General features: G+C 40.4%; 1 protein-coding gene across 2 annotated transcripts; it reads right to left on the bottom strand.

Moving 5' to 3' along the window:
• Window positions 1–3,184: 3,184 nt before the first annotated feature.
• RXYLT1 (ribitol xylosyltransferase 1) lies at window positions 3,185–14,061 on the bottom strand. Of its 2 annotated transcripts, none has more exons than XM_015855410.2 (6): window positions 13,898–14,061; window positions 13,387–13,563; window positions 11,424–11,526; window positions 7,439–7,753; window positions 5,172–5,342; window positions 3,185–4,168 (listed from the first exon to the last, which is right to left on the bottom strand). In XM_015855410.2, the coding sequence occupies exons 1-6, from the start codon at window positions 14,040–14,042 to the stop codon at window positions 3,751–3,753; spliced, it is 1,329 nt and encodes a 442-aa protein (XP_015710896.1). In that variant the 5' UTR covers window positions 14,043–14,061; the 3' UTR covers window positions 3,185–3,750. The 2 variants fall into 2 exon arrangements, with proteins under 2 accessions (XP_015710896.1, XP_015710905.1); XM_015855419.2 differs by lacking the exon at window positions 13,898–14,061 and adding an exon at window positions 13,657–13,803.
• Window positions 14,062–25,366: the final 11,305 nt, after the last annotated feature.

Here is a 25,366-nt window from a genome sequence, read left to right as displayed (position 1 = left end):
GTCACATGGAGAGATTTTTAATATTCAAGTGGTCTTCAGATCTGTAGTAAAGATGGGAGAAGTACTTAAATTGGCAAGATAAAAGTATGTGCCCTTTTACTGGTTTTTATTGTTTGAGAGGTCCTGAACAAATCCCAAAATTTTATCCACCCAAAGAATTCAGGTGTCAATCAGTAGTATAACCTCTTGCAAGCTGTTTCCTTATCAGGATTAGCAGTTGTGGCTTATGGGCTGGTAATTAACAAGAAATCTATGCAGTTCCCTGTGACTGCTTAAGTTTCTGGATGGAGAAGAAAGAACAAGAGTGTGGAACTACTGTTGTTTTTGCTGCACGGCATGGCTTTTATAGCATCACTCTTGGACTGACCCCAGGATGGCTCATTGTTCAAACAAACTATTTAACTTTGTGGACACAGAAAGCAAAACCAACACAAAGTCCTGAGATCCTGTGTCAACGATGTGTCATCCCTTCAGGCACATTTTCATCAGATCAGCTTTATTTCTCTGGCTGATTCATCAAATCCTTTGTGTACCATTCACATCACTACATAAACATTGGACTCCTTCTTAGCTATTGGAAAATGGCAGTCCCAACATGCTTTATGGTAGCAGTTTTCCTGGAAGCAAGTTCTGCAGTGCACAGTTGGATTTGGATTTGAAGTAAGATTAGTTTCTCCCATCGTTAGTCTTCACAAACATGCCAAAATCAGTATAATCTTCTGCTGTCTTTCATTTCCCATCGCTGTAGGAAGAATGCCTGGAAATAGTTTAGGACTGCAGAATGGAAGCTGCTGCCACAGCTGCTGAGTTTGCTCAGCTCTGGAGGTTCTTATTAACTTGGAAAGTTTCCCAGGAAGTAACAGGATTTTATTTCTGTGGTTTTGCAATTGTGTTGGTAAGGCCAAGAGAGAACATGGTGATAGGAGCACTTTCACGCTTAGTAACTCCTATGAGAAAGCCTTCTACAAAACTTTTAGTTGCACCACTCATATAACCTTCAGTCATTGAAAGACAGTGCCTAAAAACATAGAAATACCTAAATATTGAAACACATGCAACTTTAATGTCCAAGAATGGTAAATAATCAGGATCCTGACTCTTTGCAGCCACAGCCTTATCTGCAGCATTATCAACAGCTACAAGGACTGGAAACATTTTTCTGGAAGCACATTGCACTGGAGCTGACCTTTTAAACAGCTTACACTGTACATTCACAGCTATTCCTAATGGGTTCAGAATTATGTAAGAGAGAAGAACACGTAAAGCGTGAGAAGCTAGCTGTTTCCTCTTATAGCAAGGCAATCCAGATTAGTTTGTAAAGTCTTCATCAACATGGAATATCTCTGATAACAAAACTGCTAGAGCTACCAGTATTCAGCACACAAATCTAGGCACTATGCAAATTACTGCCAACTTGGTCATCTATACAGTATGCGAAGTTACAGTCAGTATCCTTGATTTAAGAAAGGCTCGAGTGTGCTCCACACTCACTATCTGATGCAACGCAATGTTTGGTTGCGCTCTGCAAAGCCATACTTCACCATCACAGTCGCAAACCAGAAGGCTAATTCCTAAAACAGAACATGCATCTCTCTCATAAGTTCGAAGTCTCTCTTTGCTTCATTAACATTAGAAAAAAAATGAAAGGAAAAAACTTCTAGCATTAATTCCTTTTGGACAGAAGGAGGTGAATATGAATCACAGAATGGTTTGGGTTGGAAGGCTCCTCAGAGATCATCAAGTTCCAACCTCCCTGTCACAGGCAGGGTTGCCAGTCACTAGATCAAGTAGTATATCAGGTTGCCCAGGGCCCTACCCAACCTGGCCTTAAACAGCTCAGGGATGGGACATCCACCACCTCTCTGGGCAGCCTGTGCTAGCACTTCAGCACTTTCAGTAAAAAAATTCCCTGACATCTAATCTAAATCTCCATTCCTTTACTTTAAAACCATTCCCTCTTGTCCAACTGTCATCTACCCTTGTAAAAAAAAAAAAAAGATTTCCCATTCAATATTGGAAGGCTGCTATCTTCTCTTTTCCAGGTTGAACAGGCCAATGTCCTTCAGTCTATCTTCACAGCAGAGATGCTCCAGCCCTCTGATCATGTTATGGCCCTCCTCTGGACCCTCTCCAACAGCTATGCATCTTTCCTGTGTTGGGGGCCCCAGACCTGGACACAGATGGGGCCTTATGAATGCAGAGTAGATGGAGGCAATCATTTTCCTGTCCCTGTTGGCCACTCCTCTTCTCATGGAATTCAGAATACCGTTGGCTTTCCAGGCTCTTCCTCTAAGCAGGGTTCATCAACTCTGTGCTGAATGGTGACTGCTGAATTTCCAGTCTCTGCTGAAAGGAGTTCATCTGCATTGTACTGCAATTGCACAGTGCTTCAGACAGAATAGGAGGGTGACAGTCACGGGAAATCTATTTTAGACATACAGGTCAGGTCACCTGGATTCAACTCACTTGTCTTCTGAGAACATCTGCTTCTCTACTGACTGCACTTGGAATGCAAGTTCCCCAAAATCCAGGTGCCCTGAAACATGCATAATTGCAGATCTAGAACAGCCACTGTATCACCTGCTGCCAGTGAAGCCAGCGATTTTATATGGTTTTCTTTTTACAAACAGAAAGCATGCAAGAAAACCTGAAAAGAAACACAGAAATGCACTCATATGACACACTCCAGAACTAAATAGTATCATTATACTAGTGAATATTATTCACCCGTACAGGCTTTTGAATCGCTACTTGAGAATGAGCTGATATGGCATACCAACACTCAAAGACACAAAACTACACCACCCTACATCTGCCAATGCTGTGATGCAGAAAAACAGCACAGCCAAACACACAGAAGATAACAGCAAATACTTTTCACTACATTTAATGAAATCTGTTTGTTGTATACACGGTGTCATAAACATGCAGTGCTGTATTCCTGCCATTGTCTGGAGCTGACAAGTTCCAGCAGACTTTTAGCAACCAGATAAACAACATGCAGGTTCACATTTAAGGCCAAACGCTCAGGTTGTACAGCTGTAACAGCAGGTAATGAATGCTCTCTCAGCCAAGCTTCAGAAAGGTATGTCCTAAAACTAACTGGAAATAGAAGATATTTTGGTATCTGAAATTAAGCAGGAAATAGACTGCTATGAAATATTTCCAAGAAATAGTTCTCTACTTTCACCTGGAAATACATGTTTTTATTCCACAGTGTTTAATCAGCTTTATGACCACTTCCATGGAAATGAAACACATCAATCAAGTAAACAGTTCACATTGTCAAAGTCAGTACTTACCAGGAGATACAATGACTGCTAAACCTGGCCATTTTGCTACAACCATACTTCTTTTTAGTTCTCATAACACATTATTCTGTACAACATAGCTTTCCCTTCCTTATCTTCAGAAACAACTGTTGTTCTCATGCTGTATTTTAACAAGCTCACATGCTCAAAGATGGCTTCCTTAAAAAAATTTACCACGTCCACATATCAACATGGAACTTACAAAAACAGTCATAAAATTGTTGTTAACCTTATGGGCTACCATCCCTCTAAATCAGCGTCCTCTCTGAAAACTGTCACGGCTGGAAGGCCAAACGTAGCTCATGGCTCAGCTAGGCTAAATCTGCTGACTTCAAACAGAACACACCCACCTTTTGGGATTTTGATTTGTATAAAAGCTTCCTCAGAAGGTTAATGAAATTAAGCTTTCAATCTATTCTAGATTTTCCAAAGGGAACATTTATCCTTTATCACTGGGCAGAAATGAATTTTCCAAAGTATTAATGAATTTCTGTCTCATCCATGCTTTGAAGTTTTGATACCATTCCATAAGCTTTTTTCTTCTTTGAATTTTTTCTTGTAAGCTCATTTGTTTTTCTTTCTCTAAAACAGCAGGAAGCTCTTTCCAGTTTTTAATAAAGATAAACGGAGCCCCCATGGTTTTTAATAATTGTAATGGAGCACTGTGGTACACTGACGAATTTCTGCAGTCACCAAGTGTCATTACATCTTCTATAACAGGTACAGATCCATATGAACAAGCTTCATAAATTCGGTAACATTCAGTATTTATTCCCACTGGGCACAATGTCAGATCACTCTGCAGCAAAGCATCTTGATAGTTTTTGAAACTTTCATTTGTTTCCTGAGGCTGCCACCTAGGAACATAAAGAGGTTGAAAATTAACAACTTTCCCACGTGCATTACAATGAAAAGCAGAGATGTGCTTTAATATCAGTTGCTTACAGAACTGAAAATGTGAATGTTAAAAAAAAAAAAAAGCTTTTACTTTTCATCTTAACTTCATCTTAAACTTTATTGAAATACCACTGTTAAAACCAGATTACAACCCTTTTTAGATATGGACCTTTTAGTAGCATACAAAAGGATAAGGTGCTGATTGAAACTCCATTTTAAATCTTTTGCATGACTCAGGTGATGCATATGTCCAATTATTCCACAATTGAGTTCAGAAAGAGACAGGGAAACACTTGATGGACTTCCCAATGACCTTTTTTTTTTGCTTGAAATCCTTCAGACTGGTGAAGACTTACTCTTTAAATCCCTCTGCTCTAGCACGTACAGCAATTTGTTAACCCTGTTAGTATGCCTGGAGTGTCTCAGCATGTCTGTGAGATAAGAGTTATGCCACAGATACTGTTCACCTCCTGAGGCTTTTGATCAGGGTAGCAGAGGTCTTCCAAAGCACTGCTCTGACTACTAGCAATCATTTCACAGGTGATGCTTGGCAAAATTAAGAAAAGCAATCAGAACTCCATTTCTGCTAGCCAGAAGATCTGTTCTACCTATTAGGAGCAAAAAAGTTATGCTGCTCAAATTAGACCCACCCTTGTATAGAACACAACAAAATACTGCTGCCTTTTTCTTCTGGAAAGATTAACACACACAAGACTTAAGTATTTCTTGTTACATTATAATCATGTAAGGAAAAAAAATGATGTCATTACATATGGGTTACATACAAGATTTTTCTAGGTATTTAAAATGTTACTAAGCCTTACGCAAAGAATCCTAGCAGTGTTCTCTTTAATCATGACTTTTATCATTATTTGTTCCATTTTTTAACATTCAAGAAAGGACTGGTAGTAACAGAGCAGGCAAAAATTCAGGGTATTTTCAAGAAGCGAATCGGTGTCTTACTGTTCTCTGGCTGCAATCCAGCAAAGTTTATCAAGCCCATCCTGCTTCAGAATTTCCATCAGGGTTTCTCTAGAAGAGTTCTTGTAAACTGTTCCTAAGAAATTACAGAGATACGACCTTGGATCGTGTAGCATTGACCAACTGGGCTCTACAACCGGAAAATTTCTGTAGCTGTAAAGAGAATGTAAACATTAATGTACATATAATACATATAATGTACATATTAGATAATTACACACTTAATGCTAAAAGAAAATACACTTTGCATCATTTGATGTTTACTGTCTCATATTCTAAGATTAAAACCCCTTTCATATATATATATATGTATATGTGTGTGTATATATATATATATGTATGTATGTATATATATATATATATAAACCAACCTGCACTGTAACCATAAGCAAACCAGTACAAGTTTTCTCCTAAAAGTTGGTCTTTTTTCCCCTCTGTCATGACCACTCCCTTCTGGAATGTCTCCACAGTCTTCTGTCCTGTTTTGACACCACAGAAACTGTGCATGCGTGCTACAAATACCTTTTAGAAACACACTTTCCCCAAAGCATCTGCTCTCTATTTTACTTTGCAATGATTTCATTCTCATTAATACATAGGTTGCTCCAAAAGTAATGCCTCCTATTTACTCCAGCAGAAACTATAACAATGAGCAAAACAATACTCTGATGGAACAAATTATCAGCTACAAAACAGTATTTCTCAATACAGCCATCACCATTAGCTGTGCATTTTCACCAACATGAGCAAAAGCCTGCATATCACCACATAAAAATGTGTGGGTATTCATAACGTGACTTGTCTTTCATGTCAGTATTGCCACTGCTGAAATGTACCGCACCCAGTGCCTCAGCATTCTCGTATCTACTAGGTGGTCTCCAGAAACATTCAGCAAGCATCTGTGAATGTCAATGGGTGCCATTATTTCCACGTGGAGGAATTCAAGGCCATACCTTTGCTCTCTATATGCACTGCCAAGTCAGAGCACCCCTCTGCTGCCATTTATCACAGAGCAACAACATGGAATGGAATATTGGTGGGAAGGTTCAGCCTCTACTGCTGTACCACCAACACCGACCTCTGAAAGCATGGGCCAACGTAATAGAACAGGAGACATAACTTTCAGAGCAGCCCTCATAGTTTAGAATATCTACACTGATTTTCCCCACCTTCCCAGATTTGGATGAAGCAGCCTTTTCCAAGTTCATCTCTAGCCTGATTCATCTACTCTCACAGAACTGTTTTTTTTTTCCCCATGGCAAACCGTATTACACTATTCTATTTATCTTTCTTTCCCTTCTTCTCTTGGAAAATCTGGCCTATATACTTGCTTTTAACAACAAGTCTTCTAACTGGCTGCAAAGCTCCATCCTAACACCTGATCTCTTTTACACAACACAACTCTGTTGTTTCTTTCTGTTTTAGTCACCTTAATCTTGACATCTCAAAACTCAACTTCTTTTTGCTCATGAGCTCCCAATATCATCAATTCTCTGACACTATTAAGAATCCAATACTTCAGCGGCACTGTGTATAAAGCTAAATATCATTTGCAGACTGGCTCAACACAGGATGCTAAATTCAAGTGCAACACAAAGCTATGAAAATAATCCTGAATTCTTTTGTTCTTGTATTACCATGATACACAGCTAAAACACTATAACTTTGTTAATAAGGATTAAACTGCAAAAAAATACATGTAACTGAACCAAACACATATCCACTTCACATACACTGCCTGAGCACTATGTAGAACAAAAAGGTTTTGTAAATAGGCAGTTAAGCCAGCTTATTCTAATCTGATACTGGAATACAATAATTCCAAACGAGAAGCATGTAATTTATTATTGAGAGGGGTTAAAAAAAAAAGTATCACCAATAGTACTCCACTACTACCCCATTCCTGTCCTAAACAGACCTTTTAAATCCTTGTGTATGTATTGCAGCAGCAGTTATCATAAATTTCAAGAGAAAACCTACTGAAGATAAATAAACAAACAGAAAACTCCACTGGACACAAGCTGATTTTGTTTAGAAGCTGCCTAAATCCTACTCTTCTTTTGCTATGTTATTATTTTAATTGATATACATAATTTTGAAAGATTCCAGCACATCATGTTGAAAATCATTAATAGGACTGTGTTCTACTATACTCATTGTGGATATCAGCAGTACAATTCCAATTCAATTTCCAGCCCTCGTATAGAACAATTACATGTCAAATGTAAATTTGTGCCTATAGCACTTACGTAGCTACTCCTAAAGGCCACTGGAAAATATCTTCTTCATTTACCAATGCGTAGTCGTACGTTATGAAGAGCAGATTTACAAATCCTCCGTGTCTTTTCAGGTATGGTTGAATCCATTCGTTGTTGCACTGCTCATTTCCAAGCAGCACAACAGCTACATGCCGTATCTTGTGAGTCTGAAGCAATGTTTGTGCATAATGCAACCACTGAGTGGCGTAAGCGATCTTTGCTTTTTCTCTTCCATTCAGAACTAGCACAACATTCTCAGCTTCAACTGAGAAGTAGCCAGGAACTACAGATGGACCAGTGATAAAGCTGTGAAAACCAGAATACAAACAGTAAATACCCTTAAGGCAAATTATTGACCTTGATCTTCTAAGCATCCTCACCGCACACAAGAGACTTTTTTTCTTCAGTAAAGTAAATGCAGTATACCTATGTGAGCACAACCTCTTCTGTTGTTAATACATATAGTTATAACACAGCTTTATTTAGGGAAAAAAGCTTTTTATTAATTCCAGTAGTAACCAATGAATAATGCATTAGAACAAGGAGAGAAAAACTTGTAGAAGCTTACTAAAACTGATGTCTTATTAAGGGACAGCAGGCTGCTCTGGTGCTTGTTTTTCCCTTAAATTTTGGTTATCACAGAATCACAGAATTGTAGGGGTTGGAAGGGACCTCTAGAGATCATCGAGTCCAACCCCCCTGCCAAAGCAGGCTCCCTACACCACGTCACACAGGTAGGCGTCCAGGCGGGTCTTGAATATCTCCAGAGAAGGAGACTCCACCACCTCCCTGGGCAGCCTGTTCCAGTGTTATGTTAAAGTAAGCCCAATAACCAGACTGCATCATCTGATACTGAGTGGAATCTACAAGGCAAGAGATAGGTATCTAACGAGAAACTCATGCTGCTTGTGTGACTCTGGTCAAACCACAGGCTTTGATACAGGTCAGGTTGCACATTTTAGGTATGAAACTGCATTCTTAGATTTATCACAATATTCTGAATATTGAAATTGCAGCCGTGTAGCAAAATCATTACATCACCAATCATTAACAAGCATGGGAAGTGCAAGTACATAAACATCCCATCCTGAACTGCCACAAAGCAAACCAGTGTTTGCCAGCTCCTGCTCTTCAATCACCTGCTGTGTTAACAGTGTGTTGACTGATCTCAAAGGATTAGTGATTACACACCACAGGAAGGAGTGGAAGTGAAAAAGGCTAAGTTTTTTGTTATTTTTTTTCTCCTCAGAAATCAATTTAGTGTTCGTGTTCTAGACTGAAAAACGATACTGCATTACTACAGTTTTTTAACTACTGGATACACTTAATTTAGAAGAAACATCAATTTTAATGAACTGAGAATAAGTGTGTGGTGTAACGCACTAAATATTGAGACTAACAGTTTCAAATCAAGCATGCCTAATGAGAAGAGAATTCACAGCAAAGCTGTACAGATGGCTTCATTGAACATACCTGAGACAGGCTGACCTTTGGTTAAGTATATTCTAAACCTGAATTAATATGCCATGCTGCCGGTTCAGTGCCTTATTTTGGAGACAAGAAAAATCACGATTTGGAATTAAGACTGTTAAAAGGGTTAATGTAAATCAGGCCAAGACATAATCCAAAGTTAAACATACAATGAGAAATGACTTAATATGCACAAGAACAGTGACAACCTCATTGCTGAGATTCATAAGAGAGAATATCCTGAGCATCAGAATGCCTGATACAGAAAATAGGATATACAGATAATACTTTGGAAAAAGAGACCTGGGGGAAAAGAGTTTTATCTATGGACAGTGTTGTGAGGCTACCAGTTGTACAGGAGTAACACGATGTACAGCTGGGGAAGCAAAGATGAAAGGAAACATGAATTTGCAGCATGACGTTGTGCTGGAGGGAGAAGACCAAGGAAACACCACATTTCAGTAATAAAAACATAGTACTAAGGTTGTGCTATGTAATACCAGTCAGAATACAATAGCTGTTATGAAACATAAAGGAGGTTACAGAAGCTGTAAATTCACTATTCACATAGACTGTAACAATACCTCATCAGACTGACATGTGGAGTCTGCATTTTTAGACTCAGTAAACACCTTGCTTCAAATGAAGTCTTTGTTTTTCCTTACTTGTCTGAAAACTGGTACAAATAGACCTAGTCACAAAGGTGACAGTCAGAAAGCCCCTCTGGAACAGCAATATAACTAGGTTAAACATTTTAACAGAGGAAAAGATGCCCAATATATTCACCATGGAGATACCTCAAATGAAATAAAGGAATTACTTAAGAGCAAGAAGAACTGAGAGCAGAGCTCTGAAAGCAGTAGTCCAAATACCAAGAAGCCTGAAAGCAGCCCGTAGGCTGTACAGAAACGCTGTATAAGAAGTCCACATGAACTGTGCACCTCAACCCAAATAAGAAACAATGCAGTACCTCAGAAAAAAACCCACCACCAGGCTTAATAGAATAGTTAGAAGCTATGAAAAGGCAAAGGTCACCACTAAAAAAACCAAGAAGCTTGCCCTAATAAGGAGGGCAGCAAAGCTCATGAAATACTGCAGATGAAATGTAAACAAAAGATCAAGGCTAAAAAGTAACATGAGAAGCACCTCATAAAAAGAAGTTCAGGCTGATTAGAGAAGGCTTTTAAATATACAAAGAGCAAAATATATGAAAAATATATATAAATATATATATAATATTTATATGTTTATATATATAAATAATATATAATAAAGACAAGTACAGAACTAGTGGGACCTCTTAATGGCAAAGGTTTGGAAAACATACTCAGATATCAAAGCCCAGCAGAGAACACTTCCACATCTACCTCATTCCTGTGAAGCAGGAAATACAAATCAAAACACATTATTATATCAAGTGAAGAAACTGGAGCTGGATGGTTTTCACTTGTGAGTTCTGACGGAGCTCAAACATGGAAACTGCAGCACTGCTGGCACAGGTCTGTGTGGCTGTCAGTATGAAGAGATATTGCACCTAACGAAAAGCTCGTCTGTCAGCATCATTCCCTTCTACAGAAACAACTTGAGGGGACTCTGAGAGCTACAGAGTAGGCAGTACGACTTCCCTGTCTGGAAGAACCTACAATGAAGAGCAACATTATCAGATCTGGTAAGGTCACACTCATGGATGTCACACTACTACCATAGAATCATAGAACATCAAGGTTGGAAAGGACCTATGAGATCATAAGATCATGTAGAAGCCAACACGGCTCCTACAGAGAAATGCTGTCGCACTAATGTGTCCTGCACCTATGAGAGTGTTAGAAAGAATACAGATAAAAGGGATAAGGGGATAAGGGAATACAGACAGCTAAAGGGACGTTACAGCATATCTGGCTTTTCAAAAAGTGTCACCAAAGGCTATTAAGGAAACTTAATACATTGCCATAAGTGATCCTTTGTGAAACTGTCTGTCAGGAAAAGAAATCTTTGCTTCATTTTGTTGAGTGTGCTTTCATTCAGCTATCTTCAATGAATCAAGATTCCTGCAGTCTGCACAAAGAGGGCAGAAGAGTGGACAGAAGAACAGCAGGGGCTATGAGGGACTGGGCATCTTGAGCTGGTGGATGGCAGACCTGTCCATTGCAGGGGGTTGGAAGTAGGTAACTCTGAGGCCCCTTCCAACCCAAGCCAGTCTAGTCTCCTATTCTTTTATTGTACCTTTACTGAAAGCCTTCAAAAATGGTATTAAAAAGTGCATAATATAAAACTTTTAAGGTGCCTCAGTTTTTAGATGTTTCTCAGGCTTGGTTCCACTTCCTGGTGAGGTCCCTCAGTTATTCACACACCACAAAATTAGAGTATTTCCAACTCATATTAAAACAATTCCAACTTTTAATGACAAAATTATGTACCTCTGTATCTTACCACGCTCTTTAACAAATTCTGCATTGGAAAGCAAAAATTAATGAGCTGGAGGCTTGTTAGTTTAGCCAGCTAGTACCTGAAATGTGTTTTTCCTGCTTTTTGGCTTCCTTCTCTCCATTGTGCAGTCACATCAGCTGGCTCAAGATGCCCTCCAAAAATATGCTGCCATAGGTAAAGACCTACATAAAAGATGAAGGTATGATGGCAAATTTTAATGCATATCTTTACGTTACCAGCAAGAAAAAAAAGAGGAAAAAAAAAGTAGTTATAGAAAATGAAAAGAATATAAGTACTCAGAAAAGAAGTATCAAAATTTCTATGGACACTGCACCCCCATAATCTTTAAGACTTGCAATTAGTTAAGAGAACTTTTTCACACATCAGGGCATTTGAAAAGATTCTTATGCTGACAAAACATCACTAAATGATAATATACCACACTAGCACTTCTATTAGCATCTCCTTCTAGCACCCCTAACACTTAAAAGTTAACACGTATTAATCAGCATTTCAAGCACAAGCATATTTCTCTAAAGCTTTTGAGAAATACCCGAATTTTATGACAGAAGGTATCACCACATAATACATTGTGTGTTCTGTGCTAAGTTTAACTAAAGCTGGAAATTTGACATTTCTAAAGAAACTTTACAAACAATGGCCACAAAAACTATCATGTCTGACATGGAACACGTCCTACAGGGACAGGCTGAGAGAGCTGGGGCTGTTCAGCCTGGAGAAAAGAAGGCTCCAAGGTGACCTGATAGTGGCCTTTTGGTATCTAAAGAGGAGCTACAGGAAAGAAGGGGACAGACTCCTTAGCAGGGTCTGTGGTAACAGGACAATGGGAAATGGTTTCAAACTTACACAAGGGAGTTTTAGGTTGGATATAAGGAAAAAGTCTTTTACTGTGAGGGTGGTGAGGCACTGGAATGGGTTGTCCCAGAGAGTTGGTGGATGCGATGTCCCTAGAGACATTCAAGGTCAGGCTGGATATGGCTCTGAGCCATAACCTGATCTAGCTGTGGGTGCCCCTGTTCATTGCAGGGGAGTTGGACTAGACCACCTTTAAAGGTCCCTTCCAATACTGAGAATTCTATGATTCTATAAGAACAATTAAATGTCTTCAACAGTAGCCAAAGTCCAATTACAGAGAGGCAACTCAATGTCTTCTAGGATAGAACAATTTCCCAATTCATGGATGGGAGCAGCAGTGCACAAAATGCTCTATTTCTCACTGCACAATGCATAAATTCATAAATTCATAAAGCATAAACATGACAAGAATCCTGTTTGAATCAAATAAGATGCCTATCTCCTGTTGCACTGTAAGTTATGTGGGATTCAAAATGTGATTCTGTTTCTTGGCCATTACTGCAGCTCTCTGACAGATGTGAAAAGCAGCACTGAAAAGAGCTGATACATGTAGTTACTTTTATACTGTTACTAATGTAATTCTGAATAACTACCACCTCCTTAATACTTCTCATTTACAGGTATGCACAGATTTCAATCATACGTATAATCACAGAATCACAGAATGACCTGGGTTGGAAGGGACCTCAAGGATCATGTAGTTCCAACCCCCCTGCCTGGCAGGGCCACCAAACATACACCTTTACTAGATCAGGTTGCCCAGGGCCCCGTCCAACCTGGTCTTGAACACCTCCAAGGACGGGGCATCCACAACCTCCCTGGGCAGCCTGTTCCAGGGCCTAACCACTCTCCTAGTGAAGAACTTCCCCCTAACATCCAACCTAAATCTTCCCTCTTTTAACTTAAAACCATTTCCCCGTGTCCTGCTATTGTCAGCCCTTCTGAAGAGTTTACTCCCCTCCTGGGTGTTAAGTTCCCTTCAGGTACTGAAAGGCTGCAACGAGGTCACACTGCAACCTTCTCTTCTCTAGGCTGAACAAACCCAATTCCCTCAGCCTGTCCTCACAGGGGAGGTATATCTGTTTGTATGTAACATTCATTTAAAGAAAAGCAAAGTGGTCTATCAGAGAAGTTGTGATGAATAAGTTCTCACTATATCTGCTTACCAATCGCTGCTTTTCCCCAGATCTGCACTCTAAGACTGGTCTGTTCTAGCTGAGACCTTGCGTTGTGTACCAGCTTAAGAACACTTTCGTATCTCTGCTGAGCAGCAACCTGTTCGCTTTTCTCATCAGCTTCCCACGGGTTCCACTCTTCGTTTCCCAAAGGAACATGATCGATACCTACGATACCCAAACACACAACTTACATAAGACCCCCAGCTCAGACATTTATGAAGTACACACACACCGCAGTCAGTACGGAACCCCACGCACCTCATCACGCCCCGCCCCAGCAATAACGGCGGCAGGAAGATGGCGGCCGCCAGCGCAGGCGGATAGCTGTGGGCATGAGGGGCTCCTCGGCCCCGCTCTCCCTTTAGGGACCACCCCCTCGCCCCTGCCCGTGATCCCGCAACGGGGACGATGCGGGCACTGCGGGCGCTGCGCTCGCTCACGCCGAGGCCTCACGGGCGCGGGCCGCCCGTTCCCCGTCGCGTTGTGCTGCCGCTCTCACCTCGCGGGCCGCGGCGGTCCTTGTGCGGCGGGCGGGAGGCGGCCGGGCGGCGGGGCCGGAGGAAGACGGTGTAGGCCGCGTACAGAGAGAAGAGGCCGTATGCCACGAGCAGGGCGGAGCACAGCCGCTTGCGAGCGCCCCGCATGCCGCCCGGCGGGGACAGCGCCGTGAGGCGGCGGCGGGAGGAGCTGCAGCCGCGGCCCGGCGCTGTGTGCGTCCCAGCGTGCCGGGGTTAGTGACAGCGCTGCGAGCAACGAAGGGAAGCAGTGAGGGTTTTACCTCACAGAAAGGTGTATGCACGTCGGAAATGGAGCCATCAGTCTGTACTAAAGCTAGATGTTAACATTCCTGGGAAGCAACTAGCAGCTTGTTTCTAATGCTTGACCTGAATGGTCAAAAAAGCCAGGAGAGGGTGGTCAGCAGGGATAGGGAGGTGATTGTCCCTCTCTACTCGGCTCTTGTGAGGCCCCATCTCTCATACTGTGTCCAGGTGTGGAGCCCTCAGTACAAAAAAGACATGGAGATTTTGGAAAGGGTCCATAGGAGGGACAGGAAGATGATCAGGGGGCTGGAGCACCTCCCCTATGAGGACAGGCTGAGGGAGTTGGGCTTGTTCAGCCTGGAGAAGAGAAGGTTGCGGGGTGACCTCATTGCAGCCTTTCAATACCTGAAGGGAACTTACTCCCAGGAGGGGAGTAAACTCTTTGAAAGGGCTGACAATAGCAGGACACAGGGAAATGATTTTAAGTTAAAAGAGGGAAGATTTAGGTTGGATGTTAGGGGGAAGTTCTTCACTAGGAGAGTGGTTAGGTCCTGGAACAGGCTGCCCAGGGAGGTTGTGGATGCCCCGTCCTTGGAGGTGTTCAAGACCAGGTTGGACGGGGCCCTGGGCAACCTGATCTAGTAAAGGTGTATGTTTGGTGGCCCTGTCAGGCAGGGGGGTTGGAACTACGTGATCCTTGAGGTCCCTTCCAACCTGGGTCATTTGTGTGATTCTGTGATTCTGTAATGGTAGTTGAAGCCCAGTGATCTTCACCCACCCTGTGCACAGAGAGGGTCTGCAGCAGTACAGATCGTAACACAACACACAACACCACAACCTGTTCTGGCTCTTTCTGCTGGATCTTTTTTGTTTTTAAAGAAAAACATTTTACCCTTTCAAGCACTAAAATTTGCTCTTACACTGACCAAAAATTTACAGAAGGGGCCCCTGATTACACCAAATGGTACCTGGCTGCCTTAGCAGGCTTTGGGAGATGCCGTATCTCAGATCTAACTTAGTGGCCTACACATGCTTCCAGAACTAGAAGTGTATCCTGGTGGTCAACACCGATAACAGCAATTCCTTTATTCTGGGTAACCTTTCTGGTGGTCTGCATTAGCTTGACTTGTTTTTTTCCAGCCCAGTTCCTAATCCTGAATGTAACCGTGGTTTTTATCCCAGCCAATTCAAACCTTCCTAATACACTTATCAATGCTAACAGAACTCTTGCAGAAATGAAGTTCCTTTTAGGCATCATGGCCATTTGATCTTGGCTATAGTGATTTATAGTTAAACTGGCAAAAGTGCCAGAAAAAAAGCTTTCAGAATGATGGCTGGGTTTTATTCTTGGCTTTCTGGCTTATTGCTGCATAAATGCACAGTGAGGTGGTATAGTCCCAAACCCTGAGAACAGAGACATGATATCTATAGAGACTGATATTAAGCCATTTTCAGCTCTTAACTGCAACCTGTTTTCTAAGCTGTATCTGTATCTGGGTTCACATGCCAAGCTGCAAAAAAAATATAGGAAATCAATGTGCAAAGAGTTTACTATTTAATGAAAAACAATACAGTAATATAAACTGTAAAAGTAGTTAGAAAATTCTTTTTTTTCCCTCACTGATGCAGTTAACTTCCTATAAAAGGGAGAGGCTTTAAAAAAAAGTCAATAAGGACTAATCTAAGAAAACATATTAAAAAACACATTTAGTGCTAAGAGTACATGAAGAGAGGGATAGAATTAACAAAATGTCTAATAAGCAAGGATCTTAGAGCAGGAGCTTTGTCTAGGGACGAAACAGTGGTAAAACTAACAGGAAGGTAAAACTGGAAGAAGCCATCTTAACCATGGGGATTGCTTGAAACCATGGAAGACCATGCAGCAAATGCCAAAGTCAAGGAATGCCTATGCTTCCTACACAGTGTCCGTGGCAGCCTACAAAGGCCTGCTAACTTCCTAGTACTCTATAACAAACTAGATATGTTGTTACATTATGTTATAGGCTGCCCAGGGCCCCATCCAACCTGGCCTTGAACACCTCCAGGGATGGACATCCACAACCTCTCTGGGCAGCTGTGCCAGCACCTCACCGCTCTCTCTGTGAAAATCTCCCCCTGACGTCCAAACTAAACCTTCCCTCATTGAGCTTGAAACCATTTTCCCTTGTCCTATCACTATATACTCGATTAATGTGAAATGAATAATGTGGAACGAAGGCATTTGTTGTCGGTATCTTTCTACAAAGGTTTTTTGGTATGATTACTGCTCTAGTCCGGTTTCCATCAGTTAAGAAGCCTGTAGGGTATCTTAGTGCCATCTGCAGAATGTAGGAAGCAGCTGCTATTGAAAATTATTTTCTGCAAGGGCCCAAATCTGCTAAGCTGTTTTGTACAAGGCTGAAAGAAAGGGAAAAGTTTGCAGGAGGCAATTAAAGAAACACAGATAGAAAGAGGCCTTCATTCTAGCTGCAGATCACAGCGCCTGTTCTGAGGCTTTTCAGAGATTCTCCTCTGGATAGGACTCTTGTGGAGAGAGAAGTGAGAGGCCCTGTTGCTCATTAATGGAAACATTGCTATCTGTACGCCGTGTGAGAACACCCTAATATCATCCTTCAGGCAGAAGCAGACTGAGGCCTTTTTTACCTGGCTGTACTGTTCCCTTGATGGGGTGATTCCCTCTGGCAGAGTGATGGTAAGTAACTGCCGATAGTGGTGAGGGATTAATGGCAGTGACTTCTTTTCTTTCTCTTCTTTCTCTTTTTATATAATTACAGCAAGATCAATGGGAGGGAGTCCATCTTTGGCCTCAAAGCCTCTTAGTTAAAATGAGAACAGCTCCCTCTTGAGAAACCAATGTGCTGCAGGTATGGCAAAAGAGGTTTTTGGTTTTTATTTTTCTTTTTTAATTCTAATAAAAAGCCAAACCTAACTGTCAGTCTGTGTTTCTCTCAGGTACAAAACATAAATACCTGGAGGTGTTTTTAGCTAGAACATGGTTTGTCCTCCTGCATTGCATGCACTGTGTTGGAGTATCTCCAGGCTGTTGCCTGTATAGACTGACAAAGCACAAATCTGTTTGAAATGTTGTGTCTCTACCAGTAGCACAAAGAAGGAGCTCATGGCTGCTGCTTCCAAGGCTGTGTCATGGTAGACCTTTCCAACAACACTTTCAAGTATGGTCTCTCTTGTTCTGCAATTCTTGCATTGCCACCATTTTGTTAATGCATAACAAAAGCAAGCAGTAAAGTCAGTTCCCTGCTCCTTTAAGATTTGATGTTTGCAGTGAGCTTTATACCCGATTTGCTGTCACAATAATCTAAATAAACTCTTCCAAAAAACATGCTTTGTGTAGTCTCTTGCTATTTTAAGTACAAATCTAAGACATAAATATTTAGAAAATATTTATAAAACTATCGCTAATACATTTTCCATTTGCATAAATCTCTACATTTTTTCAATAGTATAAATTGCTGCTTTGTGGATAGAAGGGATTGTAACCCCCCTCCCCCAGTCATGTTTTAATAGCATCAAGAAACATATTTATATATCACATCCATCTAACAAATTTCTAGTGATATAATTTATTCTTGCAGGAAGAAGTGTAGAAGATTATTTGCTCACAGAAATTTTGACCACAGTTTAAAATAAAACCATATGGGCATAGCAGACTGTGGTGTCATGTTGAGTTTTTCCATCACATGATCTATATAAGAATGTGTGTCCTTCACAGTCTTCAGACTGGGATGGTGCCTGGCATTATCATGCTGCAAGAGAAAGGTTGTCTCCTTCTCTGTCCTGACTCTGGAAGTTCAAGCCTTCAGCTTACTCAGCTAGTGCAGTTACTGAACTAAGACCTTTCTCCTTTTTGGGTGAAGGCAGTTGTAATCTTATTTTTGAAGTGTTATATTAATGATGATACATGTATTGATAAGTGAATTCCATGACAAGTAGAAAGAAATCTTTACACAGATAACAACCACAAAGAAAATGATAGTACAACAACCAGTTAGAAATATAACAGAAAATGACCAAACCATAAGATCAGAATGTAGAAGTTACAGACACGTAAGACTTTCATAGATGAATGAACAAGGGATAGTAAGGAGCCAGAACACATCAAAGGATAGCAAAGGATTGATCTAGATCCTGTAACTGAAAATGATAAAACTTCACCTAATACAATCTGTGAAAGGGCTCACTAAATATAGTGCCTGTGATCACTGATCTCCTGCTGTTCCCTTTTCTGCCAGCTCTGGTTCACGATCTCTCCCTTTTCAGGGTACAAAGGCTCCTGCTCCTCTTTAAACCCAAGGAGGCTGTTCTTCTCACTTGTGAACCTCTCTTCAGTCCCTGACATCTTTCTCAGAATGATGATTTCAATCAGGGAAGAAAATAAGAACCACGTTCCTTTCCAGCGCGTAGCCCTTTTTGTAGAGCAGCAAGAGCAGTGCTTTCCTGTTTGTCATGCCTTTGAATGGTTCCATACAATGTCTGCTTATCAACTATCATCCCCGCTTTCATTTTCTGCTGCTTACCATGGCATGAATTACAGTTTAGCATTGTCTGCTCAAGCCCACCTTCATGCCTTTTGAACAGCCAAGATGTTACACATGGATGATCTTCTACTCAGATATTTTATTAGTTAAGAACTGTCCGTCTGACTTCAAACTGCTCATGAAGCTGAGTCGGTGCCTGCCTACCAATACTTCAACAGTTTCTAAAAAGGTAAAACACTGTGAACATTTTTATGTGTTTTAAATGAAAAGTTTGATTTCATCCTTTCAACATAACAGTGCAAATAAAATAAATTACCATTGGGAACAAGATTACTTCATTCTGGGCTCAATAAGAAAATTGTTTTGAAGAGAAGCTATAGAAGGTTGTTGTTTTTGGTTTTTTTTAATGCAATAAAACAGAGAAGAATGTTTGAGATAAACCAACGCAAATCCTTCCTCTCCTAAGCTGAGAAGCAGCCATTTTCAAGAGAGAAAAGATTGATTTTGGAAACACTAATGCGTCATGTGACTGAGAGCATTGCTCTCAGTTATTTATTCCAGAATTACCTAAGGAATTGCAGCTGTGTCCTTCTTTATGCATGCAGCTGTGTCTATTTAATCTTCCTACTTTTTTGGTATCTTTTCCTGCTGGATATAAAAACAATGGAAGCCCCAGGCTTTCTGAACAAAACCCAGAAAGAAATGAGTTAATAGAGCTTAAAAAAGCAGCTAATTGTGAAGACTGTCACAAACTATGATTTTATATGAGGGCTGTACCAAAAGTAATGCTTCCTATTTTATTACATTGGCCCACAGCGTCAGAGGCAGATGGTGGTGGTAAGGCAGAAGGGGCTGAACCTTCCTACCAGTATCCTGTTATATGTTATTGCCATGCATTAAATGTTAGGGTAGTTAGGTACTGGAATAGGCTCCCCAGGGAGGTGATTGAATCGCCATCCCTGGTTGTGTTTAAGAGCTGTTTGGATGTGGTACTGAGGGATATGATTTAGTGTAGGGTTTTTAGAGTTAGGGTACTGGTTAGGCTGCGGTTGGACTTGATGATCTTCAAGGTCTTTTCCAACCTGGGTAATTTTATGATTCTATGATTCTATGCAACAGGTGGCAGCAAAGGGGCAGTGGCAACAGTGGGGCACCTACTCAGGTGTAGATTTTGACAAGTGCAGCACAAAGGTTCTTATTCATCACTGGTGTAAATGCATAACTAATGAGTGGTGACTATGTTGAAAAATGGTGTTTTGTAGCTCAGAATTTTCTCTATGTAACAGTGTTATTATGCTCTTCATAGCAGTTGTTGTTTCCCTGGAAATAAACAGGAGGCATTACTTTTGGAGCAGCACACATAGATGCCACTTTATTTTTGAACATTTTTTTTTTCCCTCTTCAACATTTTCATCCAACTGAAAGGTTTTAATTACACAATGAACTCTTCCAGAGCCCTTGGACAGATAGTAAAAGGGAGACTATTAATACTAGTATTTAGCTTCAGAACTTCTAGTTTTCTGAAACTTCTAGTATTAATCTGTAGTGAAATTCATTTACTACAGTTTTCAGAGATTCATGTGATATTCTCACTGTCCATTTACTTGACCAGTCATTTACTGCCACTTCTGAAGAGTCTTGGCCTCAAGGCATCTGTCTGTGTGCTGGGCTGAGAAATAGCATGAACAGTACTTTCAGATTCTGCTTTTGGCAAGATGATTTATTGTTTGCCAGGATGGAATTTCAAGATACGCTATCTCTGCTTATCATCCTTGCAGATATACTTCTGCCCAAAGGGGACAAATCAAAGCAATTCCAGTGTTTATATTCTGAATGGCATCTATTTGTGTAATCTCACAGTTCCCTAATGATTAAGTTATGGGGGGGAAGTTAAGCTATTTAGATCAGAACAGAATGTTTCTCTTTTAACATGGCAGATGGGAAAAACAGCTTTTGAAGGGGCATTATAAAAGTCAGTGAAACAGAAGAACCAATTACAGAATCACAGAATCACAGAATTGTTGGGGTTGGAAGGGACCTCTAGAGATCATCGAGTCCAACCCTCCTGCCAAAGCAGGCTCCCTACACCACGTCACACAGGTAGGCGTCCAGGCGGGTCTTGAATATCTCCAGAGAAGGAGACTCCACCACCTCCCTGGGCAGCCTGTTCCAGTGCTCCGTCACCCTCACCATAAAGAAGTTCTTGCGCGCATTCGTGCGGAACATCCTGTGCTGAAGAGCCACATCGCATTAAGTGAATGCAACTGAAGTGCAGTTGTATTAAGTGAATGCAACTGAAGTGAAGCTTTTCTTGTCCATCAGGTGGACCATGCTCCAGCAGAAGGCTGGATCTACCCTCTCATTCAAGCTGCTTTGGTATCCTTCTGTGTCTGGCCTTTAGATAAGCCCAAGGTGGCTCCATCCTGGGCCTACCTCTGCTGGTCACCTAAAGAGAACAGGTGCAAACAATTTGCCTGTGCTCCCTGGGCCAGCCACAGCCCTTCACCAGGTGCTCAATCACCAGTTCAAGCCCTGACCTAACAGTTCCCCTACACCATGACTGCAAGTCTGATCTACCTGCTAGGACCTCATGGCCAGGGATTAATTAGCAATTAAGCATTGCTGCAAGAATTGACTTTTATTTAGAATATCCTAGAAAATAGCTTCTTGTATGTTTTGCCTTGTTTCTCTTCTTATTTTGCATGATAGCTGGAAGTCATTTGGTGCATATTGACTTACTAGGGCTGAAAACAGTGTAGCCCATAATCAGAATTTTCAGCCTGAATATGACGGAAAAGTAAAAGGTCAGCTGATAGTGTCCTTCAGTCACTGCTGTGATTGTTTTAAATGCTTGTTCCCTTATTTTCCTGTTATGTTGAGGAAAAACTTTTGTTTTCAGGACAGTAATTCTTCACAAAAACTTGTGCAACCAATGAAATGATGCTCTGAATGTTTCTGTTATAATCAACACTATTTATCTTAGTCTTGAATAAGACACAGCTTTCTGAGAACTCTACTGAGAATTATTAGTAAATATAGTATAGGATGAATGCTATCTATGCTTGTTCTAACTATAAAATGAGTAGAGGAGGCTTCAGTTTTATTGTTATATAAAGAAACTGAAAAAATATAGCATATGTTAAATATGAAACCTTCCTTTGGCAATGCTGAATACAGTTCAGCAAGGTTCTTGGATATCAGATGCTCTTCTGGACTATTCTGTGAAAAAGAAATCCACAGGTTGATAAGAGAGGTTTTTTCTTTGGGTTTCACCACATTTCAGTTCAGTCCTTTGAATGGCTGTAATTTGAACTGGGAATGCAGTGTCATAGCTTCGGCTCTGCTGTGTTTCACTTGTTGTCTGTATGATGAAGTTTCATAGTATTGGTTTGTTTGCTGTATGTGTTGCAATGTGCCTCATTTAAGATAGAGAAGACTTCACCCAAATCACTGCATAGCAATACGGCAGCTGAATTTCAGTGCCAATGAGTGCGGTTAATGCTTTTGGTTTGAAAAAGATAGAATTTTTGTAAGGATACATAATGATTATCTGCATAATTTGTTATGATTCAAGGAAAAGAGATCTAAAGTTACCATGGCTAGTATTCCAAAAAACACAAACAAACCCAAAAACAAAACAGTAAAAAAATCAATGTAATGATCTGAAAAGGTCAGAAAGATCTCACGTCAGATTTTTAGGGAAGAGACAGAAAACAAAACAAAATCATCATTATGCCACTGAATAAATAAATTATACATTCATAGGAATAGTCTGTGCAGTTCAATCATTAATGATAAGAAATCTGGCACTTGGAGTCTACCATGATTCCTCTCTGGGCATCTCTTCACCTTTATATTCACACCATTTTCAGATGCTTGTTTAGAGACACTCACCTGGCACATCAACACAAACTGCTAATGTGACCAGCAGTGTCAACGTGCATTTGAAGTGCTATATGAACCTCCACCATTCCGCAAAAGAAAAACAGTTCTGTAGAGACACAGAAGCAGAATGGAAATTGGGTACCTTTGCTGCAGGAGCCTGGCTGTCTGATTTCAGACCAGCAGGTCATTTGGTCTGGCTACTGCCACATAACTTCAGAAGGAGATTACTAGCCTATACGCTTCACTGATCTTGTGGTTCTTATAAGTAGTCAAATTAAGGTGCTTTAATGGAAATAAATATTTTTACTCTTTTTTTTTCCCCCTCATTTTTTCATTCAGGTGTTCCTTTAGCCTCTATGTAAAAAGTAAAAATCTCTTGATAATAAACTGAGAGAGTATTCAATCATTAACTGGCAACTGAAATAGAAGCTTCTAGAAATACTGAAGGAATCAAATGGATAGAAAAAGTCACAGAAATGTTTCTGGGGTAGAGTATGTAGCCTTATACTTCATGGCACAGACATGCAGTACTGTCAGGGAAGTAACCTGAAGAACTGCACACGCACATCCCTACATCCCTACCCATCTCTGCACCATGGCCAAGCTTCTCTGGGTCACTGTTGACCAGGGCTGCACTACTGGCAACAGATCTCTCAGATTTTAACATCTTTCTCCTTAAGACTTTTTTTGGTGTGTTTTCTTTTTTTATTGTTTAGAAAAAGCATAAATGCACCCTTAGTCACATGTACCCCGCTTCTTTATTGAATCTTTTTTATTTTTTGGCTTTTAAAAGACTTTAAATGCCTGTAAATGGATACCGTCTGGTAATGTTTCCATTATTCAACTCCTCTGCCTTCTCTTGTAAGTTAATTTTTTTTTTGGAAGAGTGTGCATTATTATAATATTTCAATATTCAGGATTTTTTGTATGTTGGTAAGATGAAGTTACCGTGGTTGGGAAAGTGAAGTGGGTGCATGCAGACTGTATGTGGTACCACACTGTGCACAGAAGGAAGGGAAGCAGTCTCAGGGGGATGATGCATCAGTAGGTCTTTGGTACCAGTGCTGCTGCAATTATTGTTTATGATTCTGTTTTACACCTTGTGTTGAATTTTGCCCTGTTCCGAAGGCATTTTCTGTTTCTTAAAAGGCAGCTTGTACAGGCTTTGACTCACCTTGATTTATGCATTTGTTTTATCCAATATGTAATTTCTGTGTTGTCTGCCACCCATTAATTACTAGGAAATGAAATACTACATCTTACCAAAAGATTTCATCATAAACCACAAAATCATTCATCAAACTAAATTATATGGGTCCCCAAGAGTCAAAACTTAGAAATCCAGAGATTTATAGCTGATTGGATAGTAAGCAAAGATAAAGGCTTTTGTTGATAGGGACCCATAAAATTAGGCAGGACAGAGCATACTCCCTGCACTTTAGGGGAAGTCTCTTCCTCCCAGGCACCATGACTGTTGAAACATTATGCTATGAACAAAACAGCTAAGTTAAGAGAACGCATCTGGTGGGTCAGGCTATGGTGGCGGAGCCAGTCAGTTCGGCAGCCACATCCACAGGTCTGTGATGGCAGGAAGAGCTGCGCTTTGAATGTGTAAAGTGATCAGAAATGCAAAGTATTTTGAAATCTCAGTTCAAGTATTTGCAATTTGGACAGGCAATCATTATTTTTGTGAAATTATTGAAATGGTTAATTTTCAAAATACTAATGCATATGCTTGCTGTTTCTGAATGTCTCTACTTTCAACCTGTAAACTCTTCATCTCGTTATGTTTTGTGCTTTTCAGGCTGAAGAGCCCACAATTATTGAATTTCTATTCCCCCTGAAGGCAATTAGAAACTGTGATCAAGGCACATTTTAGCCTTTTTATGAAGGTAAACAAGCTGAACTTCACTCTTCCACTCAGACACGCTTTTCTGTCCTTTTTAATCTTTCACCTGGTTCATCTCTGAACCGAGAGATCCAGCTTATTCTTCCTTGAGCTGTGGGCTAGGACTGCACTCAGCATCTCATTGGAAAACTTACCAAGTTACATAACCTTTCTAACCCTTTTCGACGTTATTTTGCTCATTTTGCCCATTATTTTGCCCAGGACCGAATTTTCATTTTGCTGTTTTTTCCTTTCCTTCCTGCACAAGGAATTTGTCTCCAGCTGACTGACATGATGACCCAATAATTTCAGTCACTGTTCCCAAGATAGAATCTCCTTATATGCATAATTCCTACTTTTTTTTTTTTTAAATTACAATTATCCCTATTGATTCACATTTACTTGCAGCTGCTTATAAATTCACTTGTTTCAGTGCACCCTTTCTATGTGTTCCAGTTAGCTTTAATCTGTAAGGATTCTCTGATTTCTTCCAGATCATTAATCAAAATATAAAGGCCAAAAACTGACCTGAATGTGGCCTTTATGAGCACATGCCCTTAATGAGGCCTCACTGTTTACACATTTATTTTGAGACCTGTCAACACCTTTTTAAAATTCATTTTCTGTGTACCACATTGCTTTTGTTTTAATTACCTGAATGTTGGATAGGGCCAAGTTTAAAAGATTCTGACTTATAATCACTCTTCCCTCTCTCAGTCACTGAACAAGTGTCCATTAATATGCACAGGGTGAAGGATGCATCTTTTGGGGGAATAAAAGGAAAGAGTGCTTTAATTAAAGGTTATACCACCATGCATATAGGTAAGATGGGCAAATTAAAGATGCTGAAGCCATTGTGATCCACATATATCTAAATTTTTTGGGTGCTGGATAATCTAAAAGACTTCTTTATGTCTGTGTGCATGTACATGCATATA

This window comes from Coturnix japonica, chromosome 1, assembly GCF_001577835.2.
Source record: "Coturnix japonica isolate 7356 chromosome 1, Coturnix japonica 2.1, whole genome shotgun sequence".
NCBI classification, from domain to species: domain Eukaryota; kingdom Metazoa; phylum Chordata; class Aves; order Galliformes; family Phasianidae; genus Coturnix; species Coturnix japonica.
This window is presented reverse-complemented; position numbering and strand designations above follow the sequence as displayed.